Raw genomic sequence first — 13,932 nt, 5'->3', positions numbered from 1 at the left:
CCCACCATCAGTCACCTTTTTTCCTGTGCAGTCTATTATCTCCCCTTTTTGGTTTTTGTTGTTAGTGCAGGCAATGTATTTATTCTCTCCTAATTTCTGGAATCGCTGCTCAAGTATTTAGGATCTCTGACCATTCACTGTACCTGTGCAAAGTATTGCGATTGTCTTGTCTCAATTCTGGAAACCAGAATAGTTTCCATATTGGTATAATCTTCTTTCTCCCATTTGTAAGATCTTGTCTTCCAAAACTTAAAAATGTTGTTCTTTTTTTGTTTGTGCTTCATTTCCTTAAAGGATAATGAGATTATGCAATGTTAATAAAGTTCCAATGCTATATCATTTTTGAGTTTCAGATGAAATCCAAGTTTTTTAACTGTTACAGTAGTCAAAATTCTGTGAAGCCTGAAAAATCTACATTCCATCCAGAGAGAAAGGAACTGACTTGTTTTAGTTGATTCTTTGCCCTGATGTCTTTGTCTATTCACTTTAATGGAAGCTTTGCTTTTTTGAGTGGTACAGAGTCTAGTCGCAACAATGATGTGCAACAGTTGTCATTTATTTAATTGTTGCCTCCCCAAAACTCCCATGTGGCCATTCTTAAAGGTAATACCCTGATATTGCTCAACCATCATCTTTGTCTGCAAAAGTAGCAAATGTATCATTTAGAAAATGATTTGTTTTGCAGTAAAGGCTACTTCATGTGTTAGGGATTTGCTGTAGTGCACTCAAATCAGATTCCGTTTTGCGAAAAGGGAAAGAAATCAGTCATTCTTTATGTCTAGCATTTTTTCAAAATTTGCAAGGACAGCAAAATGAAATGGTAGACTGGTTTATTTGCAAACTCTATATATCCTAATTGTATTTTTCTCTTTATTTTCTCTTTAATTTCTTGCCTCTATCATCTTCTGTAAGCAGCTCCCGTTGTAAATAAATCTGAGTTGATAGGTTCATGTTACAAAAATTGACTTTCGCAGCTTATATTAACTAGCTTATAAGGTTGCATCACAACAGATCTTATGGTAAAAACGTTATTGGATAGTACATAAGATATATATCATCATCTGAAACATACTGCTTCCGTTCACCATGCACTCTCAATTGTAGGTTTGGCTGCAGGTTAATTTTTAATTGTCTTTTTTCACTTTGCAACAATTTCATAGTCTTTAGAATTTCACATCTCTCAGCAAACATTGACATCTACAGTTCATCCTCCTGTAATGTATTTCTACTGTTCTTATTTGGAATGAAATGAAAAATGCAGTAACACAAAGCTTAGCAATTTTCATTTGAGTGAAAACTAACAGATTAATTTGATAGTAATGGAAGCATCTGTAACTGTTTTAATTTTCAGAACAATAACCAGTGTGTCAACATGCATAACTTTCATGGTAGGATTATGATTCCCCTCATTTTGTACCTTTCAGATTTACTGGTCCATTGACTCGTTCACAATTGTGTAGTCTATCTTTGCCATTTGGACATTGCAAGAATTGGAATAATGTTTTTTCTCCACTATCATTATTGACGACTTATGGTCTGCCTCCTGAAGGTCAAATCCAGTGCTTAATTTTCAAATTCTCTGTTAGCAAAGAGCTATTTGTCACCTCCAGTCTTTTTGAAAGTTTGTGGATTAACAGAACCTTATCCATAATGTGCACCATGTATGGAGCAACTGCTCTGGAAGACTGGAAGACTGCATCCTCCCTTACACAATATCAGCAGGCATACAAATCTGTTAGGAGAATGGCCTGTGTTTTAATATTTTGTGATCCATCTTTTCAAAACTAATACCTTAAGCTATTTAAATAGCGAATCGTAACCCTAACAGGAAATGCACAAGGTCATCATAGGGCTGAAGGCCAATAAGTCCCCTGGACTTGATGGGTTGCATCCTAGGATATCAAAGGAAGTAGCTACAGAGCTAGTGGATGCACCGGTAGTAATCTTCCAATAATCCTTAGATTCTGGAAAAGTCCTGGAGGATTAGAAAACTGCCAATGTAACACCCTGATTCAGAAAGGGAGGGAGACAAAAAAACAGGTAACTATAGGCCAATTAGCTTAACGTGTCATTGGGAAAATGTTGGAGTCTATTATAAAGGATGTAATAGTGGAGCATTTGGAAGTGCATAATATAATCAAGTGTAGTCAGCATAGCTTATTGAAGGGGAAATCATGCCTGACAAATTTATTAGAACTCTTTGAGGAGGTAATAAGTAATAAAGATAAAGGAGAACCAGTAGATGTAATATATTTGGATTTCCAAAAGGTGTTCTAAGGTACTGCACATAAGGTTACTTAAGTATATTAGCATGGACAGAGGATTGGTCAACTAATAGAAGACCGAGTTGGGATAAGGGGGGCATTTTCAGGATGACAACCTGTAACTATTGGAGTGCCCCAGGGATCAGTGTTGGGGCTACAATTATTTACAATATATAAATGACTTGGCTAAGGGAAGTCAATGTACTGTTGCCAAGTTTGCAGATGACAAAGATAGGTGGGAAGGCAAGCGGTGAATGTGACGGTTTACAGAGGGATATATAAGCAAATGGGTAAAAACTTGGCAGATGGAATATGATGTGGGAAAATGAGATTATGCATTTTGGCAGGAAGATTAGAGGAGCTGAATATTAAAGAGAAAGCTGCAGCACAGAGGGATTTGGGGGTCTTCGTGCATGAATCACATCTAGCATACAAGCTCAATGGGTAATAGGGAAGGCAAATAGAATGTTGGCTTTATTTCAAAGGGAATGGAGTATAAAAATAGAGAAGTCTTGCTAAAACTGTACAAGGCACTAGTTAGACCACACCTAGAATACTGTGAACAATTTTGGTCTCCTTATCTAATGAAAGATATACTGGCATTGGAGACAGTCCTGAGAAGGTTCACTAGGTTGATCCTGGGTACGGGAGGGTTTTTCTTATGAGGAGAAATTGAGGAGGTTGGGCCTGTACTCATTGGAGTTTAGAAGAATGAGAGGTGACCTTATTGAAACAAAAGATTTTTAGGGGGCTTGATAGGGTAGATTGAGAGGTTGTTTCCCCTTGTGGGAGAGTTTAGGCCATAATCTCAGAGTAAGGGGGTTGCCCATTTAAGACCAAGATGAGGAGGAATTTCTTCTGAGGGTAGTGAATCTGTGGAATTCTTTACTGCAGATGGCTGTTGAGGCAGGGTCGTTAAGTATATTTGAGGCTGAGATAGATTTTTAATTAGGAAGGAAATCAAGGGTTTTGGGATAAAAGGCAAGTGCTGGAGCAGACTCGACGGCCGAATGGCCTACTTCTGCTCCTTGCTCTTGAGTTCCATATAATGTTTAAAAAGAAACCCAGGCTGAAAGTGCATTTAATAAATAACAATGCAAAAAGAACTCCGACGTCTTCGTTAACGTTAATTTATTTGTAAAGCAAAAAGACTGGACAGAAATGATGTACTTAAAAGGCGTCAACCAATAGTGTTTGTAGCGATTCCAAAGCCGTTTCCTATTTCCAGGCGAAACTGAACTGTTTCCAGTTTTTGCAGTTGCCACGTTGCTTCGCAACTCATTGCTTCACCCGCCAGTGTTCAAAACAGTGTTCTATTTTTGATGCCTCTCCGCCTCTTAGTATCAGATGAGAAGGGTAAAGCCCATCCTCCCACCCAGACGCGCACACATGACACTCGTCCTATCCAGCCCATGTGATCCATTACTTTACTGCCTGCATCTTACCAAAATTGTCGCATATCTGCCAAAATTTGATCTGCTGTCTCCTACTTTGGGTTTGACATTCTTTATATCTTACCACATGGTATTCTCCCAACTCTGCATTGTGCATAGATCCCGAAACACTAACCTTTTTCTTTTCACAGCTGTATATTGCGTTTCGCTGTTGCGGGTGTGAGAATAATACCGCTCACAGTACAAGATCTCAGGCGTAAATAACAGATCTCTACCCCAGATGGCTGTGAATACGCTTGAGTATTTTCAACACAGGTCGAAGGGAATCAAGGGAGTTGCGTATAAGGCAGGAAAGTGGAGTTAATGTAAAAGTTCAAGCATTATCAGAATAGAGGGCCTCCGTGACCTTTTAAATCTCCAAGATGTGGTTGGGACAGGCGTAATGCAGCAGATCTAAAAAAAGACTGGCGATATAATCTACATTTATACATAGCGAGTGTGTATGATACAGAATCTATAAACGGGATGGGTTTAATGTACAGGTCTATAAATAGTGGGGATTGCAATGTACAGCATCTACAAATAGTAGGAGTCGTAATGACCTGACCATGCCAACTTCCTATATGTGTATTGGCATAATTCACTCTTTCATTACGGCTCTTCATTATCTTTTCCCCTTCGAGTCATTTCCCTCCCTCAGTCGTTTTTTAAAGAGATTAAATTTTAAAATAAGTTTCTCACTTTGCACTCTGAACTTCTAAAGACGGGCTTATTTTTGATTTGATTTTGTTTTCTGGCACTGATTTCATAATGTTACTAAAACTGACCAAAAACTTTAATTTAAACTGACCTTTATTTAAAAGTAGAATTTTACCTGTGAAAATGAGCCAGTGAAAGGTGTTTTAAAGCCATGTCAGATTTTAGTGGAGTCTGGGGTGTGGGACAGTAAACAGAATGCTCCTGGGGCTCAGGTGAAATGTAGCTCTGGAAGTTGCGAGCACTGTATTTGGTCAACGGGCGTGGACAATGCGGAGAATGTTGGGCTTGGACCCCCACCCCTTGCAATGGGATGACGTGCCTGAAAACGATGCCGCCGTTTCTTTTCTCTTGTTTTAAGTGCTTCGGGTGACGTGTGTTACTCAAAACGGAACATGCTTTCATACATTGTTAGAGCAGCGAGCACATGATGAACTCAGCCCACCAGCCCGCTTTAAAAGTTACCTGCAAGAACCGAGAGACACATACCGCCGCTTCGTGGAAACTCGAGCGCAGCCGAAGTTGATCAGTCCTTAAAAAAAAGTTAGTTTTCTTCTTCATAAAGTTCGACTTTCTCCTTAAAATGTCGCAGTTCGGTTACAGGAAAGAACTGCAGAAGTATGAGGAAATAGACGAGGATGAAATCCTTGCTTCCCTGACTTCCGATGAGCTGAAGGAGCTGGAGAAGGAGTTGGAAGATATGGAACCGAATGAATTTGTTCCCATTGGGCTGAGGCAGAAAGACCAAACAGATAAAACCCCTCAAGGAACGTTCAGCAGGGAGGCTTTGATGGCGTACTGGGAACACGAAACACAGAAACTATTAGAAAATGAGAGACTTTCGTCCGAACTAAACCAGGTGAGCGCTGAATCCAGAACTTGACATGACATGACAGAATAAGGACTGCCTCAAATTTAAAATCCTAGCACGAAAGGAAGCCATTTGGCCCAACTTGCCTGTGCAAAGAACTATCAAATTAGCCTCAGTTGCGTGCCCTTTCCCCATGTTTCCTTTCAAGTATTTATCTAATTCCCCCTTGATTGTTAAAGCAAATTGCTGCTGATGCCGGAAATCAAATAAAAACAGAGAATGCTGGAAAAACTCAGCAGGTCTGGCAGCATCTGTGGAGAGAGAAAAACTTAACATTTCGAGTCCATATGACTCTCCTAGCAGAGCTCTGAAGAAGAGTCATATAGACTGGAAATATTAACTCTCCTTTTCTCTCCCCACAGATGCTGTCAGACCTGCTGAGATTTTCCAGCATTTCCTGTTTTTATCCCTCTTGATTGTATCCGTTTCCACTGTCCTTTCAGGCAGTGAATTCCAGATCATCAACATCACCACGTGAAAACATTTGCCTTATCTCCCCTATGTTTCTTTTGCCAATTATCTTAAATCTGTGCCTTTTAGTTACCCATCCTACTTCTCTTTATTTATTCTACAAGACCCTGCAATCCCAGATCCTAGTTATCAACCTCAATTAAACAATTGGCTAATTTTAAACAGTGTTTGGAAAATGCACAGCCTTGCGCTTAAACGTAAAAAGAAAACGAAACTTCTAGTTTGAACTATGTGCCCATGTAATAGGTAGAGGACCTCTGTGATTTGTAGCATTATGCTGTTGGGCTGATACAAATGCACTTGGTGTTATAGCTTTGTAAGACAGTGCTCTGTCAATTCTCTGCGGAACTATAGTGCGGAAGAACCTGTAAATACATTGACAGTCTCCCAAAAAAAGCGCTGCCTTAATTTCCAAAGGTCGGTGTTAGCTACCCAAAGGAATCCAGTTTTGTTAACAACCAACAGCAGACTAACTGGTTTCTAACTTATGCAGAAAAATTGAGAAATCTGATGGACAAATCTTGGAGATCGTCACATGAAAGCCTAGGGGAAGAGCTTTGAATTTGATCACATGTGTTTTATCATTGAGGATCTGGTATTTGCATTCATTGCACACCCCAATGTGCATCACTGATTAATGTGAAAATATGAATCTTTACAATAATCACGATTATCAGAATTTTGTGTGTAATGATGAGGTTGCTTACATGAAGGCAACAAAATTATGTGAATAAAATTGATTAAAGCTTTCAATTTGATGCATGCATTTTTCGGGGTCATCTATAATTGCTGTTACTGATTGTTGCTCCACACACACTCACCACTTTTTTGCAAAACATTTTTGATAGGGTCTAAATGGAAAAACTACTTGCATACTCCTATGTAAAGCCTAGTTATAGATGACACCTAGCTTGGTTGTTGTTCTATTTATTTGTGGAATAACTGAAGCCTGAAATATAATACAAACATATGATAACAAATGTCCAGAAAAGACCAGTTAGATAAGCTGTATCTTTTGCATGCCATGGTCCCTATCTGCCCTCTGAACCTCCTGCGTGGCAAAAAAGAGAAAAATAAATAGGCTAATTTTGGGGGGAAAAAAAACGGGAAATTTCTCTCAGAACTCAAAGTCAATCAAAAACGTTCCAAGAGCTCACAATGACACACCCAGCAATATCCAGTTACTTTTTACACACTATTGTGGCCTCACTCTAGACCTCAACCCACTCTTTTTTGAATGTTTATTTCCACTCACTGCACAAGCTGGCTACTTGTTCTATAATCACAACTCAGAAAGCCATGTTGAGATTCTCTAATAGCCCTTTCTTTGTCATGGTACTTATATAATCAATCCCTTCTGGCATTTTGTCTAAAACTGAAGTCAAACTTATGAGTCTGAATAATTGTCCGTGTCAATTTTTGCCACCATATTGGCTTCTCCCAGTTTTAGACCCCAGTGAGCTGTTCAAGATATGGTCAAGGAGTTTGAAGAGTACATCACCCATTTCTTTGAGCACCCTTGGTTGAATGCTGAGTGTTAGCACCCCAATCTGTTTTAAGATGTCTTTGTCTATCCAAGACAATATATGTATCTGTTAGGATTGCTATTAAAATTTTGATAGCAATCCTATAGTATATTGTTGGTAACTCAAGATTCATCTTCAGTAGTGAAGATTGATACAAAGCAGCCATTTAGTCCTCCATCATATCTTGGGAGTCCATCCAAATCTGTTCTGAGAAATCCTCTAAAGGCCCTGTGCAGTCCATTATATCCCTCTGACTATAAATACCATTGGAAAAGTCCTTGTAATTGCTACCACAGCTAAACACTGTCGTCTTCTCCAATAATTCATAATCCACAAGCAATTATCTATAACAGAATAGGGAAAAGTTAGAAATAATTAGAGAGTTTAAAAATCTATGCCAATGGGGGAAAAGTAACATTAATTTTAAGTTGTAATCCAATAGAATGGGTGAAGCAATATGTATACCATAGGACTTACGGTATTTATTTTCCAATGTTAATTTCAGTCACCAACTGAAGCTAGGAAAGAAGATACCGAAGATGACTACGAAACTGAAAGTGAAGGGGACCAATCAGAGGATGAAGTAGACATAGAAGAATATATATCTGAAGAAACCGAAGATGAAGATGACATTGTAACAGAGGAGCAAGAAGAAGAGGAGGCTGAGAAGGAGAATGCACAAGAGGCTGATGACAAAACTTTAGATATCAGATCAGTTAGCAGTAATGGACAGGATGGATCACACTCATGTAATGGGCATGTTGATGACCAACCAATCTTAAACAATATTATGCAGCACAACAAAGAGAAACTAACAGAAGATGATCCAAATCTCAAAGCAACTACCAGCTCACCAAGTGGAAACACAACTTATATTGAGGACACCCTAGACAGCATTAAGAATAATGATTCTGAAAAAACTGAAATCAATCTGAATAATATTGAGAACATAAGTATTGCGACGTTCACACTCATTGCAGAAGCTCTGAAATATAATACAGTTGTCAAAGTTTTGAGCTTGGCCAATACTCATGCTGATGATCATGTGGCATGTGCATTAGCTGACATGTTACAAGTTAACAGAAGCATCACTAATCTTAATATTGACTCAAACTACATCACAGGCAAAGGGATCTTAGCCATCATCAGAGCCATACAATACAATGGCATATTAACAGAACTGAGATTCCACAATCAAAGACACATATGTGGAGGGCAGGTTGAAATGGAAATAGCCAAACTTCTTAAAGAAAACGCAACGCTTATGAAATTAGGCTACCATTTTGAACTGCCAGGACCACGGATGACAATGACAAGTATCCTAACCAGGAACCTGGACAAACTAAGGCAAAAACGCCTCCAGCAACAAAAACAGCAGCAAGAAATGGACAAACTGCTTGGTATTGTGGAGCCAACAAACCGAAGGACGATTGCCTTGCAGAAGGATTCACCAAGATCCTCCCCTTGTGCTTCTCCAAAAGGCTCACCCTGGTCATCTCCTAAAGTCATCAAAAAAATCAATACTCAGAAAGCTGCTGTTCCTCCTCCGCCACCCCCTCCACCTCTTCCTGAGAAACTTGTACTTCCACAGCCACCACCCCCTCCTCCACTACCAATTCAGCCAACCCCCAGCAGAAACATAGCCGAAGCCATTAAGCTTCAAGAGCTGTCCAAGATGAAATCTCAGAATATCCACCAAAACACCAAAGTCAAGAAAAACAAAAGCAAAAACAAGAAACTAAAAGAAAACCATATTTTGAAGGAACTCAAAAATTCTTTAAGACCAATTTCAGACCAAAGATCAGAGAATGGGTCAAGACCAGCAACTCCCCAAAGGACATTCCATGATGAGCTTATGTCAGCTATCCGGTCGAGCAGTATAAAACAGCTAAGACCAGTAAGTTATAACAAGGTGGAAAATTAAAATTGTTGAGACAATTTATGTTACAGATTTATATAATTGAATTTCTGTGCAGTTGGCAGTGTTGTACATTTTAGCAAGGATTGTAAATATGATATCAAATAATTTGACATACTGTCTGATTCTGCTAACACCACTGTAGAGGGATCTATAAACATTTTTATTTCAGTCATGTTTAAGATTTGTTATTACCCCTATCATTGCTAAACAGATAATTTGAAATTATTTAAATTTACTGTAATGTATAATAAATAAGGTTGATCAAATTGAATGTATGATAACAAACGAGGGTTGATTGCTTATCTAAATATCAATTTCTATGCAATGGCCCTGCATTCATTTATTTAACAAAATCATTGTCACTAAATTCCACAGCCTGTTAACATTCTATTTTACACAAATAATTAAAGTGAGGCTTTTGAATATTTATGTCAACTGAATAAGGCTATATGATGTAATGGTTTGAAGTAAGGTCACCAAGTTTCTATTGCAAGGGCAGTCCAGTTATTGCTAAATTGACAGGTAAATAACTTCAGTCCTGTGCTCAGTAACTGTAACATTCATTTAGAAAGAAAGCCATTCAAAATGTATTTTTAAGAAATAGAGTTGCATCTAACCAGAGACATGTGATTAATTGAAAACTCAATTGGGGGAATCAAATCACTTTTTGCCATGTTAGTAATGAACAGTTCAATGCATTTATATGAAATTCTTTGGTCCACTATCGTGCCAACAAAATGCCTTAGCCCCAGCCTCAGAAGAACTTTGCACACAGCACCAATGGAAACTTTTTGCTTTCCATATCAGCAATCCCAGATTATTCACAAAGAAATATCAAAAACCAAATTCATTTTAATCACATCGTAATAATGAGTATATGTTAACTAAAGTAATTAATATAAATTTAATCATGCATTTTACTAAGAATATTAATGATGCATTTTATTTTTTAGGTTGAAGTTCCAGAATGTCTTCGATGAATATATCATTTGTTTCTTTCGTCGTGAAAGAATGATGCAAATCTATTCAATAGTGGACCCTGAAAACGTAGAATGGCTGCTGTTATTAAATAGACGCCAGCTCTGATCTACTCAGAAGCTCATTAAAACATTATGTGCACTTTCAAATGTGCAAGTGCAAGTGCAAGTGCTGAGTATTCTAGCATGTGAAGTGGATATTGAGTTTTTTTTTAGCATTAGTCAATGGATGCAAAGCGTCTTAATGAAAGAATAACTATCATAGAGTAAATGTATTTATATGTAAATATGTAAACAGATGGATTTTCTATTTAAGTAGACAATTTTCATATATTGTTAAGTGTTAAATGAAGGAAATGTTTCAACAATTGCTTTAAAGAATTAAATAATATAAACTCAATGACTTTTAGATGTTAAAACTTTTAATGCTGTCTCTAGAAGAATCTTTGATAAACATGGAATCCATCATTTAATATTCATTTCCATTGCCTTTGATAAATGTTAGGCAGTAATAAAGGTGTCTCTGGGCAATAGCAGTGCCTACTTTCGATGTGCCATTGAAGTATTGCAAGGTTTGTCCTTTATTACTCTATACAATGGTTTGGTCTATAAGCCCTGCCAACCCTCAGGTACCGCATCCATCACATGTGTGCCTAATCAGTGAGTGATGGCAGTTTGTCCAGTAGTGGAGGGATTTGGAGGAGGACAGAGCCAAGCATGATACTGTCTTGGCCAAAACTCATTTTGTTAAACCAGGAAGAACTGCCGCAAGACCACTTCGTTCAAGCAATTCAATTTCATCTGACAGTAATTAACCTGTGGCAAGGCAAAGATTAAATGTGCCAGACCATCAGGAGTTAACACCATGCTTTTTCATGTTGTCCATTAGCCAGTTACTAGGATGGAGGCTAGGGACAATCAGTCACTCTTTTTTTCTAAAAAAAAAATGAATGTATATAATTTTAAGATGGAACAATAACTGACTTTAGTTGTGTTTCATTGCAGGGGTTTCAAATTTCAAAAGAGAGACTCTCATCTGTATAGAATTATATTGTAAACCAGCTATTTGACTACAGTCACTGTGGGTTGTTGAGTGTTTGCCCCTAACATTATGAGTAAAATTTAAAAGCAGCATATATGGTTATTGCTGGCGACAGCAGTGTTTCAGCATATCTTCTGGTTGTGAGTCAATACCTTGCTCTGCTGTGGGCCAATGGTGGCCAATTGTTCTACCTGCTCAATTGTTGGACCTCTCTGAATGCCAGAAAATGTTCTCAACCTGTCCAGTTCTATTTAAAGATGCATATACAATGTGTTGTATAACAATTCTGTTACATAGAAACATAGAAATTAGGAGCAGGAGTAAGCCCTTCAAGACTGCTCTGCCATTCATTATGATCATGTTGAATGCATTAGACTCATTGTGTCTACACTTTGCTGCTATGTGTCTCAATGGTGTTAAAAATGACTGCTGCAGCCAGTCCTGCCGTCTGCCTTCCTCTTCAAATAGCTGAGGAAGATTGCCTTCAGTTAACAGCATCATTATTCCTGCCTATATGAGTACAGGTGAAAAAACCCACACATCTTTCCATTGTAACCTGTGCAGGTGACACAACTCCATCACTGACTTTGTAGCAAAGTGGAGCTTGGAATAGACATAGGTACCTGAGTCTATAAACACCATTTCCATGAGTAAGAGCAGTCTGCAACCGGTACCGTCGCCTCTTTTCCCTCCTCCAAATAATACAAAAAGAGGGAAATCACTGTTGGAATTCTCAGATTCAGAATTTTATTTGTTGTAATTGGAATAAACATATTTTTATTTCTGTTGGACTGTTGTAAAGAACATTTTTTTTACTTCTGTTGGCCTGTGGGTTAAAATTACAATGGCTACAGGTTGAAATACCTGTCCACTGGGACAGGATGAGAGTTTTATAATAATATTGCAGTCCTGGAACAGAGTGTACCATGAAAGACTGGATGATGCGGGAAAGGATCCTGGACCAAGTGAGCTGCCTGACAACATTTTAATTGGCTTTTGACCAGGTGACCAGGTACTTGAAAGCAGTGCAGCTAAATAGCTCCTAGCCTGAAATGAAAAAGACCTAACAACACTCTGTCCAGTGTGTGGAAGATTCCAGTAATTCCACAGTAATAGTTAACTGACTATTTCCCTCCTCATATCTCTATAACCTGCTCTGTCTGAAAACCCCTGTCAAGAGGAAAAGGGGAAAATCACTGTTACAGACATTGAAAGGCAACTGCTCAACCAGTGAACTAAAGACTGAAAGTGCTGGAAGGCCACTTCGTGTCATCAACAAGAACTGAAAGGAATTTGGAAGGCATCAATCAACATCAACCCATCGAATCCTGTACTCTGGAATTGGTGCTATTGAACTGTTTTATCCCATCCTTTTGTGTATCTTATGTATCTTGTGTGTGTGTGTATAGGGATTTAGGAAGGGGTAGAGTTTAAGTTATAGAGTTAGAAATTAGCAGTTCATTTTTTTTGCCACTAGTTAATGGCAGTTTGAATAATAGTTATTTATTTATTAATTTTACAAACTTGGTGCTCATATTCTGTTAACCTCAATTAAACAGTTAGGTAGAATTGGGACAATCTGATGGTTTGGTCAAACTTTTCACATTTGTCGTGGCTCGGGAAACAGTGGGGCTTGAAATTACAGGGCACTACCCCACAGTGGGTCATGACAGAATCATAAATCTGAAAGGCAAAGCCTTCCAAAAATAAACACAATGCCAGACAATTCAGCTGTGACAAACCCAAAATTCAAACCGTTTTTTTTACTATTTGACCTAAATGAGATGCTAGCTCACAAACAAGTGACATCCTCGGCCAGAATGTGTCTGATCCTGCTCACCCATTTTACATTGACAATATTGACTCATTACACATGAGGAAATCAGAGAATTGCGTTTGGGCTAATTTTGATGGTATTGTCGTTCATTTTCATATTGAGAAGAAGCTGAGACCAAATGGGACAGAAGCAGTTTAGGCAGGTTGGTGTCAAGGATTGATACATATCACACAACTGGTGGAGTTCTGATAAAGTTGATTGCTGCCTGACTTCCTGGTTCTTGATCAGCCTTTCCACTCCAGTATCTCTGATTTTAATATTCTAGCCCATTGTTTTGCATTGGTCCACTGGTTAAAGACTCTGGACAATTTGAGGTTTCTGTTTCTCAGTGTTTTTATACTGGGCCTTGATTTTTTTCATTCACATGAGGTTATGTGGATTTTCCACAAATTGTATTTGATTCACTGAGTAACATTCAAGGTCTATTCTAAATTTAATTTGGGAAAGTGTTCCTTCTGATATCAAGCAAATGAAAATGAGAACCATTCTAGCGTGTGATTGGATCCTAATAATTGAAATATCCAAGTGAACGTGACCAGACTGGCTTTCACTTAACATATCAAATGATATATGAAATTTGAGTCAACAATGTTGTGCATGTCAGAGGAAAGCCAGGCCTGTTTTTGGCAGGGCCTCCAACTTATTTACATAGCTCTTCTGTTTAACACCATCAAGTACTCCTCACAAAGTAAATGTCGTGAGAGCCTTCATTTGAATTATAAGTAATAATTTGTCTTAAAATTAGATGTAAAAGTACATCTGAGATGTCAAAGGGAAGACCTGTTGTGTGTCTGTTGAAGCAGAATGTAACAGTTTGGAGATTTTCAGCTACAGTGAACTGAAGTTGAGCAGTCAGCTTTGTGGCTGGTTTCA

General features: G+C 38.2%; 1 protein-coding gene across 1 annotated transcript; it reads left to right on the top strand.

The window, feature by feature from the left end:
* Positions 1–4,776: 4,776 nt before the first annotated feature.
* Positions 4,777–12,010, top strand: LOC121293087 (leiomodin-2-like). The gene is made up of 3 exons (XM_041215684.1): positions 4,777–5,273; positions 7,788–9,179; positions 10,157–12,010. Exons 1-3 carry the CDS (start codon positions 4,998–5,000, stop codon positions 10,181–10,183), a joined length of 1,695 nt encoding a protein of 564 aa, XP_041071618.1. The 5' UTR covers positions 4,777–4,997; the 3' UTR covers positions 10,184–12,010.
* The last annotated feature ends 1,922 nt before the right edge of the window (positions 12,011–13,932 follow it).

Source organism: Carcharodon carcharias, chromosome 21 (assembly GCF_017639515.1).
Source record: "Carcharodon carcharias isolate sCarCar2 chromosome 21, sCarCar2.pri, whole genome shotgun sequence".
Classification (NCBI taxonomy): Eukaryota; Metazoa; Chordata; class Chondrichthyes; order Lamniformes; family Lamnidae; genus Carcharodon; species Carcharodon carcharias.
Note: the sequence above shows the minus strand (reverse complement) of the source record. Positions and strands in the feature narration are given on the sequence as shown.